General features: G+C 41.5%; 2 protein-coding genes across 4 annotated transcripts; both read left to right on the top strand.

The window, feature by feature from the left end:
• The first annotated feature begins 3 nt into the window (after positions 1-3).
• On the top strand, positions 4-2,854 carry isoc2 (isochorismatase domain containing 2). Of its 2 annotated transcripts, XM_038711223.1 has the most exons (7): positions 5-282; positions 439-538; positions 929-1,053; positions 1,146-1,358; positions 1,671-1,741; positions 1,871-1,988; positions 2,684-2,854. In XM_038711223.1, coding segments are annotated over exons 2-7 (594 nt in total). In that variant the 5' UTR covers positions 5-282; positions 439-537; the 3' UTR covers positions 2,750-2,854. The 2 variants fall into 2 exon arrangements, with proteins under 2 accessions (XP_038567152.1, XP_038567151.1); XM_038711224.1 differs by lacking the exon at positions 439-538 and having other exon boundaries at positions 4-282.
• A 195-nt stretch (positions 2,855-3,049) lies between these two features.
• foxj2 (forkhead box J2) lies at positions 3,050-15,495 on the top strand. Of its 2 annotated transcripts, XM_038711216.1 has the most exons (11): positions 3,050-3,290; positions 3,607-3,959; positions 4,115-4,189; positions 4,292-4,384; positions 12,579-12,737; positions 12,828-13,296; positions 13,403-13,546; positions 13,660-13,761; positions 14,453-14,557; positions 14,696-14,794; positions 15,016-15,495. In XM_038711216.1, exons 2-11 carry the CDS (start codon positions 3,633-3,635, stop codon positions 15,126-15,128), a joined length of 1,686 nt encoding a protein of 561 aa, XP_038567144.1. In that variant the 5' UTR covers positions 3,050-3,290; positions 3,607-3,632; the 3' UTR covers positions 15,129-15,495. The 2 variants fall into 2 exon arrangements, with proteins under 2 accessions (XP_038567144.1, XP_038567143.1); XM_038711215.1 differs by having other exon boundaries at positions 14,453-14,794.
• The last annotated feature ends 66 nt before the right edge of the window (positions 15,496-15,561 follow it).

The following is a 15,561-nucleotide window of genomic DNA, read 5'->3' as shown; positions in this document are numbered from 1 at the left end:
TACTTTTCTTTTTCTCTTCGTTAGTCGCCGAGTCGTCTGACTGTGGCTGTGACTCCTCTTTTTGCGTTTCTGTTGGGGACTCTGCATTGTCAGACATCTTCCCAGCTTTGGGTTAGTTAGAGTTTCCAAACATTGGAGGTAAACACCGACTGCTATTGGCTGAAAGAAACGCCAATCTCTAAAAAACGTAATTCTATTGGTCAAAACTTCCGGAAAGCGCTGTTCATCATAGAAAGACTGCAGAACTTGTCTGTCTCTAGTGTCTCCTAAACTGCACGCAAGGTTAGTTTTGACTTTGATTATAAATGTTAATATCGTAGTTGTTACATGCCGAATGCATGTTGGGTGTCTGTTTGGTTGTGATATGCCTTTTGTCCATTATTCAACACTTGTATACCCACTTGTGAGTAAAGTTGGTACATTTCTGTTGGTTTCCAGTTAAACAGGAGGCGTCACATGGGAAGTGGCAAACTGTCAGGAATTTAATCCGACAGTTTAACTTTCCTGTTAAACCTGTCACCCCCTTCAGGCAACACCAGTAAGTTAGCTTGGTCCTAGCTTTCTTATCTTTAAGTTCGCTCAAATGTCGCTTAAATCAATCTGTCTCATCGCTATCAAAACAGGCAACACCATGGAGGAAATAGTGTTGTATCTTTCAAGGAAATTAACCTAGTTAGTAACTGATGCTTTTTTGCATCAGTTAATGGAGACCCCAATAAATCAAATCAAATCAAACCTCTGTCCTCCTTAACTGGACACAACTCGCACCCGTTTTCCACTAAGCATTATTGTTCAAAGCTTCTGTTATATTTAAGTCTATTTTAATGTTCAGTAGCCTCTGTACTTTAACTGTAACTGTACCTTGCATCTCTCTGATGATCTCTCTGATGATTGTGAACACAATTTGTTGTTTTCTGTGACCTTGCAGTGGCAGGTATCGGTAGGCTCTCCACCAAAGATGCAGTGCTTTTCTTGTGTGACATGCAGGAGAAGTTCAGACCCAACATCTTCCAATTCACAAACATTGTCAGCAATGCAGCCAGATTGCTCGAGGTTGGAAATACTCACCATCACGTAGCTATCTCAGTCATACAAGTTTATCAGCCTTGGGAAAAAAATGTTTTATTTACTCCTCCTTCTCACAGGCCAGTCGTGTTCTGGGCATCCCCTCCGTTTTGACAGAGCAGTACCCTAAAGGCTTGGGTCCCACAGTACCCGAGCTGGGAGCAGCAGATTTGACAGCTCATGCTAAAACTTCATTTACCATGATGATAGAGGAGGTGGAGAAGGAGCTGCAGGCCCTGGGGAACCCCAAACAGGCTATTCTGTGTGGAATAGAAGCACACGCCTGTATTGCAGTAAGACCACACAATTGTTTGGCTTTTTAAATAACCTTCTCAGCATCAAAGAAGACAACATAAAGATAACTGTAAGCTCCTTGCTCAAACTTTATTTGAAATGGATTAAAAGTGTAGTTAAGTGTTATATTTAATATTCTTATCATTAGTTATTGCAGTTACAGATGGCCAGAAAATTGAGTGTAAGGGTGGTGATGCTGTGAAAAATTATTATTAAGTTATTATGCTATTATTAGTTAATGTAATTATTTGTGCCACAGGGCTTCTACAGTTTCCATTAATGATGATCTCTGTTTTTTGTCTTTTCCACAGTGCACAGCATATGACCTTCTTGAAAGGGGAATGGAGGTTCATATTGTGGCGGATGCAGTCTCATCTAGAAGGTATGTGTATTCAATGTTTTTTCTGCTATATAGCATTGTTATCACCTGCATTAAATATACATTTTTCCATTGTGTGTGTGTCTGGAAGCTCTCATATTTATGTTACTACTTTTGTGTCTACCTCCACAGCCAGACAGACCGTTTGTTTGCTCTGTCCCGACTGAAGCAGAGCGGAGCGTACCTCACCACCACAGAGGCTGTTATGCTGCAGCTGGTTCAAGGCGCTAAACACCCCAACTTCAAGGAGGTGCTTACTACAGCTGCTCTCTGTTGCACTCATGAATTACTTTTGTTTGTTTAGATGTGTCATAAATATAAGCCTGGCAGTATATTTTAGAGGAGAAGCAATTTTGGCATGTCCTCAGACTGCTATCAAAAACTGTGCTGCAAATAATCTGCCAGCAGACTGCAGCTACTGAGCTGCCAAAAAAATACACTGCCTACAATCTTTATCACAGACACTGCTGGCAAGTTACAGATGACCTTATTCTAATCAAGTCATGTCAATTTGTCAAGGACTTCACCTTATACTAGGGTACAGTGAGATTTCATACTTCCGTGATCAAACTGAACTGTTTTTTAGGAATAAAGCTGCCATCTTGCTCTTGCAAATGTGCCAAAAATGATTTCAAAACCAGAATCGGGTTTATTGCCAGGTGCATTTACACACGAGAAATTTGCCTAGGTATATATTGGAGCTTAACAGGACACAGAAAGATAAATTTAGAAAAATATATATAGAAAAAGTAAAGAAATGTAAAAATATACAAAATAATACTATAATATTAATACTAAAATTGCAAATGCAAATTCACTATATGAGCAATAAAGAATTAGGGCAATGTACACTTTTCACAGTTCAAGTTGTATTTCATTCTGATTATGCTGCCAGCCTAAATAATGAAAGTGACCAGCATATATTCTTTTCAATTTTATTGTCAGATCCAGAAGCTTTTGGCCCAACCTTCCCCTGACACTGGCCTCCTCGCCTTCTTCAGCGCTCTGTAGGGAGACCATCAGGTGTCCCTCTGTTGCTTAGATACACTGTACAGAATTTCACCGCTTCCAACATACTGGGAAAGTGCTTCAATAAAGTGATAATTAAAATTTGTACTGCTTGTGCTTTTGTGTTGATGTTTGTGAAACGGTTTTAGGTGAAACTTGGTTGTTACTTTGCATAAGCTTCTATTTCAAGCTATGAGAAGCTGTGAAGAGGTGGGACCAGCGGGCAGAGGCGGGGTGCTGAGAGTGATGTCACAAAGAGGGAGGGGTGTGTGACGTAACTCTGGTATATCCAGAAAGGGAGGGGAAGGAGAGAGGGAGGGAGAGAGAGAAAAAGGAAGCTCTCCGATAAGTTTTTGTGTGTATTTGTCCAAAGTTACTTTCACAAAGCAAAGGAATGATTGGAGGCCTTGTAGGGATCAGCATGCCGAAGAGAGAGATCTGAAGGCAAGGACGGACTCCGGCTTGTCAGCAGTTGTGCACAGCTGATGACAACATCAGATATTAACACTTTCTAAGGCCTTGGGCCTCGAGTGGCTACAGAGAGGTAAGCAAGTCACTCTTCCTCCTCAGAAAATAGAACATGTAGGTTGAATGGACGCATATTTACTGTCACATTCATGCAATGTATTCCTGCTTGTGAATGGATGGTTTCCAGAGAAGCAGAAGTGTCTTGTGTCTGAATTTAGTGGTGTGTAACTTACGCTTGTTGGGAGTACAGGAACAGAACGGCTGGGAGTGTTATATTACAGCAGAGGGGGATCTACTATAACATTCACCAGCGTTTGTGTCAACAGTGTCCAAAATAAACCATAAAAGTAAAAGGACGTGTTGATTTAGTACTTCCTCTTCTGATCCCTCAGACCCTGGTCAGCGATAAAGAGAGACGATGTCCTCTGACTTGGACTCCAGTCTCACCAGTATTGACTGGCTACCTCAGCTGGGAATCAGCAGCCTGCGCTCCGGGAGAGAGAGAGGAGGAGGAGGAGGGGAGAGGGACAAGAAGAAAGACCAAGCGAGGGAGAGGGGAGACTTGCTACCCTCTGTGCCGGACCCCTCCCTTTCAAACTCCAAGGGGAAACCCCCTCACAGCTATGCCACTCTCATCGCCATGGCAATAGCAGCTGCACCTGAGAGGAAGTTGAGTTTGAATGACATCTACACCTGGATCAGTGACACTTTCCCCTACTACAGCCGAGCTGGTCGTGGATGGAAAGTAAGCTGCAATGTAGAACAACAACATATAATCAGTGTACTAGAATAGTAATAACATTGTTACTAAAGGGTTAAAGTAGTTGGTTTGTTGATTTGTAACCATTTTAATATTATTTGCATAATAAATTTCATTATGTCACTTTGTGTCCTCTACAGAACTCCATTCGGCATAATCTGTCCCTTAACAAATGCTTCAGGAAGGTTCCTCGGCCACAGAGCGACCCCGGCAAGGTGAGTTACTACTATGATGTAGATTTGTGCTTTTGCATTATGTGTGATGGAAAAATGTTTGCTTAAAAGAGCTAAAGATAGAAACGTGTACTGTATTTCAAGGGTTCCTATTGGACGATGGATGGACCCCCAGAGGTGAATCAAGTGAGGGCGCCTAAACGTCCCTATCCAGAGGAGCAAGAGGAGAGGCAGGATGTATGTTGTTTAAGTTCACTCACTCAGCCATCAAACCTATGTTGTCAAAATGTCAAACAACCAAAAGTGCAAGTACAAGTTTGTGATTCTGGCATTGAATCCCTATAATTTTTTACTGCACTACAGACAGCTGTGCTTACTCATTTCTTGGCAAATTAAGATTTTAAATGAAAAACACCTGATAAAGAATGAATTAAAACTCAATGTTCCAGTTCTCAGAGGCATTTTTGCCACATTTGATTCCTGGTAAAGATGCCAGATGTTTTAGTGCTATTTAGCCATGCATAGTCTGGTTTTGGTTTTATTTGGCCCTGGTTTTGGGTATATATGTGTCTAGGACTGGGCAATAAAACAATAATAATTATCACAATATAATTTTCCTCAATAAGAATATAATAAATGTTTGTCAATAACTATTTGGTTTAATTAATTTAAATCACAAACAAATTAGCACTTAATTTTTCTATTAAATTGGTCAAATTATGCTAATTTACAGGTTCATATTCTTATTTAGGGGTTGTACCAGAACAGGTTTACATGGTTTCATTTTCAAAAACCACCATATTTCTTGTCCTACTGCACATTGCTGCAGCTCCCCTTTTCACCCTGTGTGTTGAACGCTTCTTTTAACTATGGAGGGATGCATCTCACTTCTTCTATAAGATCTTTGTTGGGAGTTGCATATGCGCAGTATGTCGTTAAGGACTACTAGCCAATCAGAAGCAGAGTAGGGCGGGTCCTGAGAAGCCGTAAACACGGCTTCGGTTCAGCTGTATATGTTCACCTCACCAGGGGTGCATTTCCCAAAAGCATTGTTGCTAACTGTGGTAGCAACCTCCTTGGTTGGAACTATGCACTTGCGATGCAACTGTTTCCCAAAACCCTCGTTCGAACTATGGAGGTAACTAAGTTGGTAACTTACATGGTACGAACCATCCTTAAGCCGTGCAGGTGTCCCGTGTTCTCCGAAACCATACTTCCAACGTACGTTTGCACCAACTGTTAGTAAGTTGCATAGTTCAAACTACAGCTCCTGACCTGTGGTTAGATGCTCCTGACCTGTGGTTAGATGCTTAGTTCGTGACTTTCTGAAGCAGAAAAGGCAGTGTTAGGAGGCAGATGTAATGTGTTTTAAGCAGGGAACGTTAGATAATCCTGCTGTACAAACATATTTAAGGTGAAGATATTTTTAAATTAAGTTGTTAATGTACTTTTAAATGTATTTGTCAGATCATCAGAAGGGTTGCATTATTTCAGTACCGTACTTAGTAGCCCATCTGTAGACCATCTATGAAAAACAGGTGTTTTTCTCACAGATTACCCATCTGTTCACAATAACTTAATGTAATATTACTCACCCAGTATTAAGGTTAAAGGACAAAATGACAATGTAAAGACAAGGCTTTTAATATTACCTTCATTTATATTTCCAGGCCTCTGAGGAAGATGGGTGTTCTCTAGTCTTCATTACAAACATAAATGTAAAAAGAGAATTCATGAAAGTACTGTAATGAATAAATCCCTGAGAGCTTTCGTTGCAAGATAAATCGAGAGCTCACAGGAGTCGAACCCCTGTCTGTCTCAATAGACTACACTCCTGAGCTCAGCCACTTATCGCACTGAGCTATTGTCAAGACCTAGATCATTTGTGGCCAAGGGATTGATTACAGTGTTAAAGTGTTGACGCGAAGATACTTGCAGGTTAAACCTAGCCTATTGAAACTATTTGTCTTGTAATCATGTTTTTCTTCTAAGTTATAGCCTATAGTTAAGCTAAATAAAATGATTAGGTTAGGCTATATTATTTACTATATTGTTGATTTTCTTGTTATTGTCGGTATGCCTATAATATAAAAAGCTTAATAAGTTAGCATAATAATGTCACTTAATATCGGTGACAACTGACATATTTAGGCAGAATATGACGTTTTTGTGAGTTTCGTGCTGTGAAAGTCAGACGAACACACTTGGAAACATGTTAGTTTGAACTACATTGGTTCAAAAAAAATGTAGCCCCCTACCCTACACCGTCACCTACGGCGTAGCCTGACGTGCACCTCCTCAAAAATGTAACTACACATCGAGTCGACACGGACCGTAAGCTCTGTGATTGGTTGGCTTGGAAGCCTCGCAATGCCTCCGAGCCGACAGGAAGTGCCCATGCTTTGAAGTAACTTTTACTAGCGGCCAAAACGGCGGCTGTAACAGGTTGATCAATATATGTGACCATCACAACCCGAGCGAAATGACTCGTTTCATTATCAGAATGTGATCCATTCGGTTGATAACATTTGAAAAGGCTACACCAGCTGCACGTTTACAATTTTACCTCCATTCACACGGACACACATGTATAAATGCCTGGCTAGACCCTACGCAGGAGTATAAATCAAGCTTAAGCACGTGAGGAGAGAGAGAGAGAGCACAATGCTCACAGCTTCAGGGCTTGTCCGCAACTTCTGAATTGTCTCTAGCAAAATTGTAATCAATAGCCTACATTTAAATGTTGTCGGTCAATGTCTAGTCAATGTATTAACACAAACTGTTGACAGTCACCGCAAAGTAGTGAGACAATATCATGACACCTGACCGCGACACAGACACCTGACGCTCTGTGTGCTGCTGTCTCTGTCCCCCTCGCTGTGAGACACTACTGTTTCACTGTTTCCAGTATGCCTCATTCCCTCTGAAGCGGCTGTGAGCTGCACTTTAAAGGTGGACATTTGTGTGGAATCGTGGTGATATTTCTGTCTGATCATCAGTGTTTTCAGTGTCGGTTTTCTTTCTCTGGTGATGAACAGTGCTCTCGTCTCATCGAATAGGTTACAAGTGAAATTATTTTTTTTAATAAAAAAATGCACAACGATCGTCCCATAAAGCATAGGTCAATACTGACATTGGGCTGGCCCAATCACATCTCTAAGGGCCTGTGTCCACCAAAGCGTTTTCTGCCAGCTGAAAACGCCACCTGCTCTTCTGAAAACGCCTAGCTGGGAGCGCTAGAGTGCATTTTGGAGGCGCAGTGTTTTTTTTCGAGACGCTGTGGTTGCTATGATACATAATTTCCGTGGAGGTGATGTGCTGCAAGTAGGGTAGCCTACTTAATTTTAGTGAATGTAAAAATGTCACCACAAAGTACGTAGGCCAACTTGCTCTGGCCCTTGCTCTGCATGAAGAGAAGGCTGAAACATGAGAGCACAGTACGTGGGTTCATGAGGAAACACCTCGGCGAGTATGCACATCATTTCGTTCAAGATCGGATATGCTCGGTGTGGTGTTTGTACCGCCCCTCCTGCACTGTGATTGGACGGCTGGGTAGAAAGTGACAGTGACAAGCGCAGCGTTTTTTATTTATTATTATTGTTATATTCTGAATTATGACCTGCCACTTATATTTTGTCCTTCCCTTTATAAAACTAAAGACATTTCCACCATAAATTGGTGCAGAAAATTTTACTTAATTAAAATTAATTAAGCTAATTTTTCATTGAGGTGAAACAGTGCCATATGCACATTAAGAAAGACTTTAGGCTACTTCAGACATGCCTGCATGTATGTAGACTCAGCTGGGATTAAATTGTATGAGAAAGGTTGGTCTACAGGAGAAACATATCTGACAGCAATACAGAATGCCTGACAGCCTTAGTGCATTATATTACACTATATTTTTTTTATTTTAAATTGTCACCTCAGACATTTCCTCAATAAATTGGTGCAAAAAAATTCACCAGAATGCAGGAGTTTAGTGTTTAAAGTTTTTAAAGCCCAAATTTTTCCGGGGGAGGACCCCCAGACTCCCTTAATTAATATTATCAGTGTTAATTATTATCAGTAGAAATTATAAAAATCATAATAAATGTAGGCTATATATAATTTACTGTGGCTTTATAAAGTACTTTGGGTAGACAGCAATGGGGGGTGGGGGGTGAAAACATGAAAGATTTCTGGGATGGGCTAAGCCCCCAATGTTTCCAGAGCCTGGAAACACCCCTGCATCGTGCCAAGATAGTTCAATGCGACCTTCCATGGTTGTAGGGGAAACACACCCTAGTTTAGCAACATGGACTGGAGCAAGAGTTTCAGAGCAGTGAGCTGTTGTTGGGGGTTTTTTAACTCTGCATTACGGTAACAACTTTATGTCTGTTGACTGACTGGAAGTTAGCTAATGTTTGGAAGGGAGAGAAGAGGCAGCAGGCGGAGATCTTGGGCCTCATGTATAAACGCCGTGTAGGGGAGAGCAGGGTATGTTTTCACACTTTTCACACTGTCTAACATTTACTGAGCACCGTACACAATGGTACAAATGTCATACCAAATGAAAGAATGAAGTCTTGGGCAGAAGTTTTGTATTCATTATGTCTTCCTATCTTATCTCATTATGGATCTTTAGACTGTTAAATAGAGAGTGTGCACTTGTGACAATTTGCCCCATCGGCAGGTAAATTGTCATACTGCATTGGGTAGGTTGTCACACTGGATTATCAAACAGTTAGAACACTTAATTGTGAATATTGATTTCAATTTCAAATTGTAACCAGAATTAAAAAATTAAATCCATCAACACTCAAGCCTAGAGAATTTGGAAAATAAATAATTTAATTAAAAACAAAAATGTTGGCAGAGCACACTTTAACCTCTTTACTTTGAACTTTAAAATCAAACGTTCTCTGGAGTGCAAATAGATCTATGGTAATTGAATGTAATGCTGCAGAATGGGAACAGATGTGGTGTTAAACTTAAACCACGTCTTCTTTGGAATACTGTATGAAAATGGCTCCACATAGATGAGGCCAAAAGAGATGTCAGCGGCTTATGTCAAAATCCTTAGCTGTACTTCTGATTGATTTGTTCTTCAACTTCACCTGCCTGACTGCCTTTAACATGTAAGGTGGTGTACTGCCATTCTCTGTCTTCAGTTGATAATTTTCTTCCTTCCTTCAAAAACACATTCCTCCTTGCAATTACAAATTTATTACAAGCTTATTTGTCTACTACCCTTGTTGCCTAACTAAATTAATAACTAGATGTCTATGAAGATTCTCAGTCATCCAGGTCATAGTTATCCAACGAAGGTTAAAATCAAGGGCAACTGGACTTGGTTGAAGATACTGGAAGACGTTTCGTCCCTCATCCAAGTTGTCATCCAAGTAGCTGAGTTTCCCTGCCAGTCAGTCAGAACTGAAGAAGTCCTTTGGATGAGGGACGAAACGTCTTCCAGTATCTTCAACCAAGTCCAGTTGCCCTTGATTTTAACCTTCGTTGGAAAATTAATAACTAGTGTGTGTGTGTGTGTGTGTGTGTGTGTGTGTTTATATCTACTAACACACTACATGCCTACGGTATAAGACTACGGCTATGGCTGCTGCTGTAAACTACAGTGTATAATATTCTATTTACAGTATCATTCAATACTAGTGTCAGAGGTAATTATACAATTTCACATAGTTTTTTGTGCATGTTATATGTCGTTATTTGTACTGGCGGAACTAATCACATGTGAAGACTAGCCCCAAAGTCATTGAGACAACTTGCCCCAAACTGACATATGTGCTAATGTTGAAGTATCAAAAGACACATTATTCTCTACTTTGTGCAAAGTTATCATTTTGAACATTCACACCTAATAAGGTTGGAATACATAAAATGTAAAGTGCAAATGTTTTACTTTTGAAGCAAAAAATTATAAAATTGTGCTCACCTCAGATTAGAGTGACCTTGACCACATGTGAACAGGAAGTTGAACATAGAAAAAGAAGTCACACAAAATGGCTATTTGATTTTTGTCATAGAGCCTCTAGTGATGGAGTTATGAGCAGTGTGACAACTTACACATGAGACAAATCACCCTGCTCTCCCCTACGCACATTAGGTACGCTGGTTTTCACGCACACATGGGATGTATAAAAATGGAGGTGACATGAGAAAGTGCCGGCCCAGGCGCAAACTCTTGAGCTGCCGTGAGAATGTGCGGACCCTCCGCAAACTTTTGTCTGGCTCTGTCAGTGAACTCCAAACTGCCAAAACTCACAAAATGTTTCAAAATAAGTTTCCACTGCAGTTACTGTTCATATGTAATTTAAGTAGCCTAGTCAAGCAACAAAATAATTACGTTCGTTAATACACAATAAAAGTTTGATCATGTAGGCCTATGTAGTGTTTTAATAACAAAATAAAATTGAATATCGGAGGAATAGATAATGATGCTTCTCAAATTTAATTTCACTTCATATCACATTAGCCTATCACTTTATCATGTAAACATTCAAACCAGCAGTTTTATTTGTGCTCGTTCTTGTGAGCCATAACTATTCCTTACTGCACCTTAAAAGAAATAAAAAAAGCCAAGTGCCAACTCAGATTTTTAATCAATGTCCGCTAAATTTTTCAATGTGACTGAGTGTCAGTGTAGCCAGAACCTGCCAGCATAAAGCCAGGATAATGTCAGGTGGCAAGGTGCAGGCTGCCTTTCTCCGATGTTAGACGTTTATTAACTCGGCTAACTGATGGAATTATCATGGTCATAAAAATCCGAGATAACCTCAAATAACATTGAAGAGATCGTCGGTAGTTCATATCCTATGTGCAAATTTAGTTTTCAGTTTAGTTTTCGTGTGTAAAACTGCTGCAGTAATCAGACTGTCAACCGCACAGAGCGCACGGAGACGCGGCGGTGGCGCACAAACAGATCTGCCTTCTCACCTCGACTCACCCGGCACATCTTCACCACCTGCACATATGGACTGTGTAAATTAAAAATGTGTGGAAATAAAGCCAGGGACATCTCTCACACAATCGCCACTCTCCATCCTTATCATCAGTCCTTATCACGATGCAGGCCAAACATAAAACCGACATTAAAAATTTGTGTTCACCTGTCAAACCTCCATCATTTTGGCATGATTGCTGTAAACATACAAACACTGCTGCATGGCTGCGCTATGGCTCTGCAGAGGACAACGCGAGTGGAAGGATTACAGGAGTGTCCATTACAATTTCCTGGCCCATGATGATGACTGGCTAATACTTCGATTTAGATTCCCTGAAGTCGTGCTCTTGGATCTGTGTGCTGAACTGGGTCCAGCATTAAACAGACCACCACTCTGGTGGAACCGTGCCATCCCGGTACAAATATAGGCTATAACCACGGTTTCTGGTAGTCGGCTGGTGGCAGCGAGAGTGAGCCGACATGTGTGTCTGATGTGGTCAACAATATATAGTGTTTACCTTTCTAACTAAAGCCTTTGTTTAGAATAATATAACTCTCGGAAACTTCTTTTGTTTGTCAACAAGCTGCATCAAACAACATGTAGCCTACTTTCCTAACTTCCACCCCACAAGCACCTGGATTTCTGAATCAGAAAAAGTCTTTTCCTCTTTTTTGACCTTTCTTTATTTCAGCCAGTATCAGTAGGTCTGAGCCGGGTGTACTGACTGACTAACACGAACGCCACTCCTTCATTGCCTTAGTTGCTGATCAAAGAGTTCAAACCATCAAATGAAATATTTCTCCTCTCCTCCACTTCAGTGATCAGCACCTCGATCTCACACTCAGTGAAGTTTCTATTTTTCACTGTTTTGCAGCAGGTTCAGCCGTTGTTATTTGGACCTTAGGAGGTGACGCTGGCGTATTTATGGTCATTTGCATAGTAATTTATGGGAGGCTCAGTTTCATGTTGATTGGGATGTATAAAGGAAAGGTGCACACGACCTGGCGTACGCCTGTTTTTATGTGAATATTTCGGTGCGTACATACTTTTCAAATTCTGTGAGTAGCCATCTTTAAGTATGAGAGCTGCGCAGTCTTTTATACATGAGGCCCCTTGTCACTGTGTGCTGCAGCTCAGTGTATTTTTCCCTATGGTTTTTCCACATTTAAAAATCAACACGAACATGTCTATCCTGGACAAATATGTTGGTGATGAATTGTCCATTTTTGATAATCTGCAGACCTTGCTGTCAATCATTTGAATAGTGAATATTTTCTATGGAAGAAATTGTTGACATAATTTTCTATCTTTTTTTGTATTGGGGTGAAGGCAGAAACCAAATCCGGGCAAGGAAAAGCATGTCTATTTTTCATTTTGTGATTTGGGTGAACCGACACTTTAACTCGAGTAAACTTGAGTATTGCTACTTTCTGCTTCTTACAGGATTTAAAACCACCATTACAAATAGTAACACTGTGCTGTTACAGGTTCCTGAAGTACCGGGGACACAAGCAGAGAGAGGACCCTCTCCTCATCAACCACAGCCAACCTCCCACACGGACCACCAGCACCTTGACACGGAGCCACTGGGAGCCGTCCAGCAACAGTCAGCCCAGGCTGCCTCCCTCTCTCCTCCCCCATGCAAGGTAGAGACACTTTCTCCCCTCTTTCTCAAAGCTAGGTTTATTCTTGTTTAAACAGCACCTACTCAAATGTCTTGTCTTTTATCTTCACAGCAACCCTCACCTTACATGCCAGACCCCGTGTCCAGCTTCTCTACCCCTCACCCATCTCTCTCTCCTTCAGCTGAGCTCCCACCTGCCGCCCCCATGTCCTCCATCAATTCTTTCCCACTTCCCCATCCACCCGGCCCCACTTTTCCCATCCCCACCCCCTCTGCTACACATCTATCTGCACCTTCTACAGCTGCTCCCTCTTTCTCTAATGCCACTCTGTCCTTTCCTGCCATCTCAGGGCCCGTACCTGTTTCCACTTTCTCCTGCACCCCTAACTCGGTGCCTGTGTCTGTTTGCACTGTGTCAGGAGCCACTCACTCTTCTGTATCGGTTGTCCCTCCTGTTGTCTCATTAACCTCCTCCACTGATCCTCCGCTCCGTTTCACCTTTGATGAGATGAATTTACCAGACTTGTACGCATCTTTCAAGTCTCTCTTCAAGACCATGCGAGAGAGGGGAGGTTCACAGTGTAAGTACGATGTGTGCTTGGGCGTGTTTTGTGTCCAATAACTCAATAAAGTGTACATTATACACGTAAACAGCTTGATGAATGACTTCCTTGTTGTTCTTTCCAGCGGATGTTGCTCCCCTGGCTGGCCTGAGCAATGACACTACCCCACTGCACACTCCAACTCTGCTACCAATGTCTCCTCACCCTGCACCTGCACCACCTCCACCAGCTGCACACCCTCATGAGACAGAGCGCGTTTCGCAATGCAGTGAGTGTCACCTTACCCCATCTGCCCCAGAAAGGCTTGAATTGTATTAAACTCAGCAACATAACAAGGAAGATCAGTACTTTCATAAGTGACCTTCCTCCCTTCCACTTTAGCTGTGCCGCCTGACTGGTTCAGTAACCCAGATTCTCTGAAGGAGAGCTTCCGCATCGCCAGCCATCTAGACTGGGCAAACATAGACCTCTCTGGGCACCCAGGTCTGTGCTATTTACCAGGTTCATGTTTAAAAGGTCGCTTCACTCCAATGACAAAATAACTTAAGCTTACCTCTGAGGGTAGTTTGGGTTTTATCTGCTGAGGTTTTGAGATGTCCCTCTCTGAGCGTTAACTCTGCTTAATCTACAGAAACAGTCTTCATAGGACAGAAAATTAATTGGTACTTATTTTGATTATTGATTAGTCATTTTCCCCAGAAAAAACACCAAAGATTTTGTGGTTCCACTTTCTGAAAGGTGAGAAATCATGTAGAGCATTTTGTTTTTGCCAAAACAATCAGCATATTATTTGATAATGAAAACAATCCTTAGTTGTCGCCTGAAATCACTCAGTGGTGTCAAAATGTTACCTTAAATGTTATTTTCAATGCTGTGAGCACCACCAATGAAATGTCAGTCGCCTGTATTTGGAGAAATCTCAGACACAGATAGATTTCAAACCAGATAAAAACCAAGACTATCTCCATCACTAGATACTACTAGAAGAATTTTTTTGCCAGTTGAGTGAGCTGATCCTTAAAGATATTTGTCTTTTAAAGCTAGGATGATGTAATTTACTAGTCAGAATACATAATTAGTGGAAGATAACATGGTATGAAGACTGCAAAAAGACTTTACTTTGCCCGCCTTGAAAACTTTTTTGTTCTAAAAGGCGCTCACTTTCTGTCATCAGATCTGCTGGAGAGCATGCGCCAGGCGGAGCTCTGCGACTGGGCCCTGGACCCGGCGCTCTTCACTTCTCTGTGTGACTCTCTGAACCGCTTCTTCACTCAGAAAGGCATGATCACCCCTGGGAATAGCTCCCCACTCGCCCTCGGTGCACCTCACTCCTTACATGTCCCACCATTCACCACCAATCCACCTCCTACCCTTTCCAGCCTCATTCACCCCTCCCCCCTCCCCTACTCTCCCATAGTTCATCCCGCCAGTGGAGCTCAGCCGCCACGGAGGGCTCTGCACATGCAGGGACAGGGACTTCAAAGACCACAGCTAACGCAACCTACAAACTCAGCCGGTAAGACCTGGACATCATGTTCAAAAAATGGCTTTCTTTTGAATAGTCCTTTTTTGGTGTAAAACATTTTGCTGAAGCTAACGTGAGTCTTAAGTAGTTTGAATTAGAGAAATCAGGTGGTTATCTATCAATGTTAAAGTTTTTTAGCTTTTAACTCTTTTTCCTGCTATCCCTCCACCGCAGTGGTATACTAACTTAGTCCGTTTCTCTTTCTGTCTCAGCTGGGCTGCAGCCTCAGTCTATGACACCACGACAGCGTCCTCCATTAAAGAATCTGCACAGCAACAGTGAGGAGTTCCAGGACGACTTTGACTGGGATTCTCTGCTCGTTTGACCCTCAGTGTCTGTGTGGCGAAACAACCAAGACTGAACTTTTCAGAGAAATTTGACTGCGCTAAACTCTGTGAAGACGCTGGGTCGCCGTTACGCATCTTGAAGCTTCTCTGAGAGCAAGTTTGGGATCAAGTGTGTCACATGACTGAACGCTGTATTTCAAGGTTGAAAGAGTTGTAGATGTTTTTTCACCTTTATTCAAATTCATGTGCTGTAATAACTTTTGTTTAGCTTTTCTTCTCCAGTTAATTGGCAGGGTGTTTTTTTCCTGTTGGATTGTAGATTTATAAACGTGTTCACCATAGAAAATAAAGTGTAAATTTATTTTTGTCACTATTGAAATCTGTAAAAAAAAAAAAAAAAAAAAAGCAAAAAAAAAAAAGCATATATGGCCTGTACAGACATAAGCATTAACTACAGAGCAAGCATGAAAC

The sequence above is a fragment of the Micropterus salmoides genome, unplaced genomic scaffold, assembly GCF_014851395.1.
Source record: "Micropterus salmoides isolate LMB-PRFRI ecotype aquatic unplaced genomic scaffold, ASM1485139v1 Ms_hic_scaffold_11, whole genome shotgun sequence".
NCBI lineage: Eukaryota > Metazoa > Chordata > Actinopteri > Centrarchiformes > Centrarchidae > Micropterus > Micropterus salmoides.
This window is presented reverse-complemented; position numbering and strand designations above follow the sequence as displayed.

Coding starts and splice junctions, on each gene's coding strand:
- isoc2 (XM_038711223.1), top strand. Junction 1,359..1,670: donor AAGCACACGCCTGTATTGCA/GTAAGACCACAC, acceptor TCTTTTCCACAG/TGCACAGCATATGACCTTCT. Junction 1,742..1,870: donor GATGCAGTCTCATCTAGAAG/GTATGTGTATTC, acceptor CTACCTCCACAG/CCAGACAGACCGTTTGTTTG.
- foxj2 (XM_038711215.1), top strand. CDS start 3,633: ATGTCCTCTGACTTGGACTCCAGTCTCACCAGTATTGACTGGCTACCT. Junction 13,762..14,452: donor AGACCTCTCTGGGCACCCAG/GTCTGTGCTATT, acceptor TTCTGTCATCAG/ATCTGCTGGAGAGCATGCGC. Junction 14,795..15,015: donor GCAACCTACAAACTCAGCCG/GTAAGACCTGGA, acceptor TTTCTGTCTCAG/CTGGGCTGCAGCCTCAGTCT.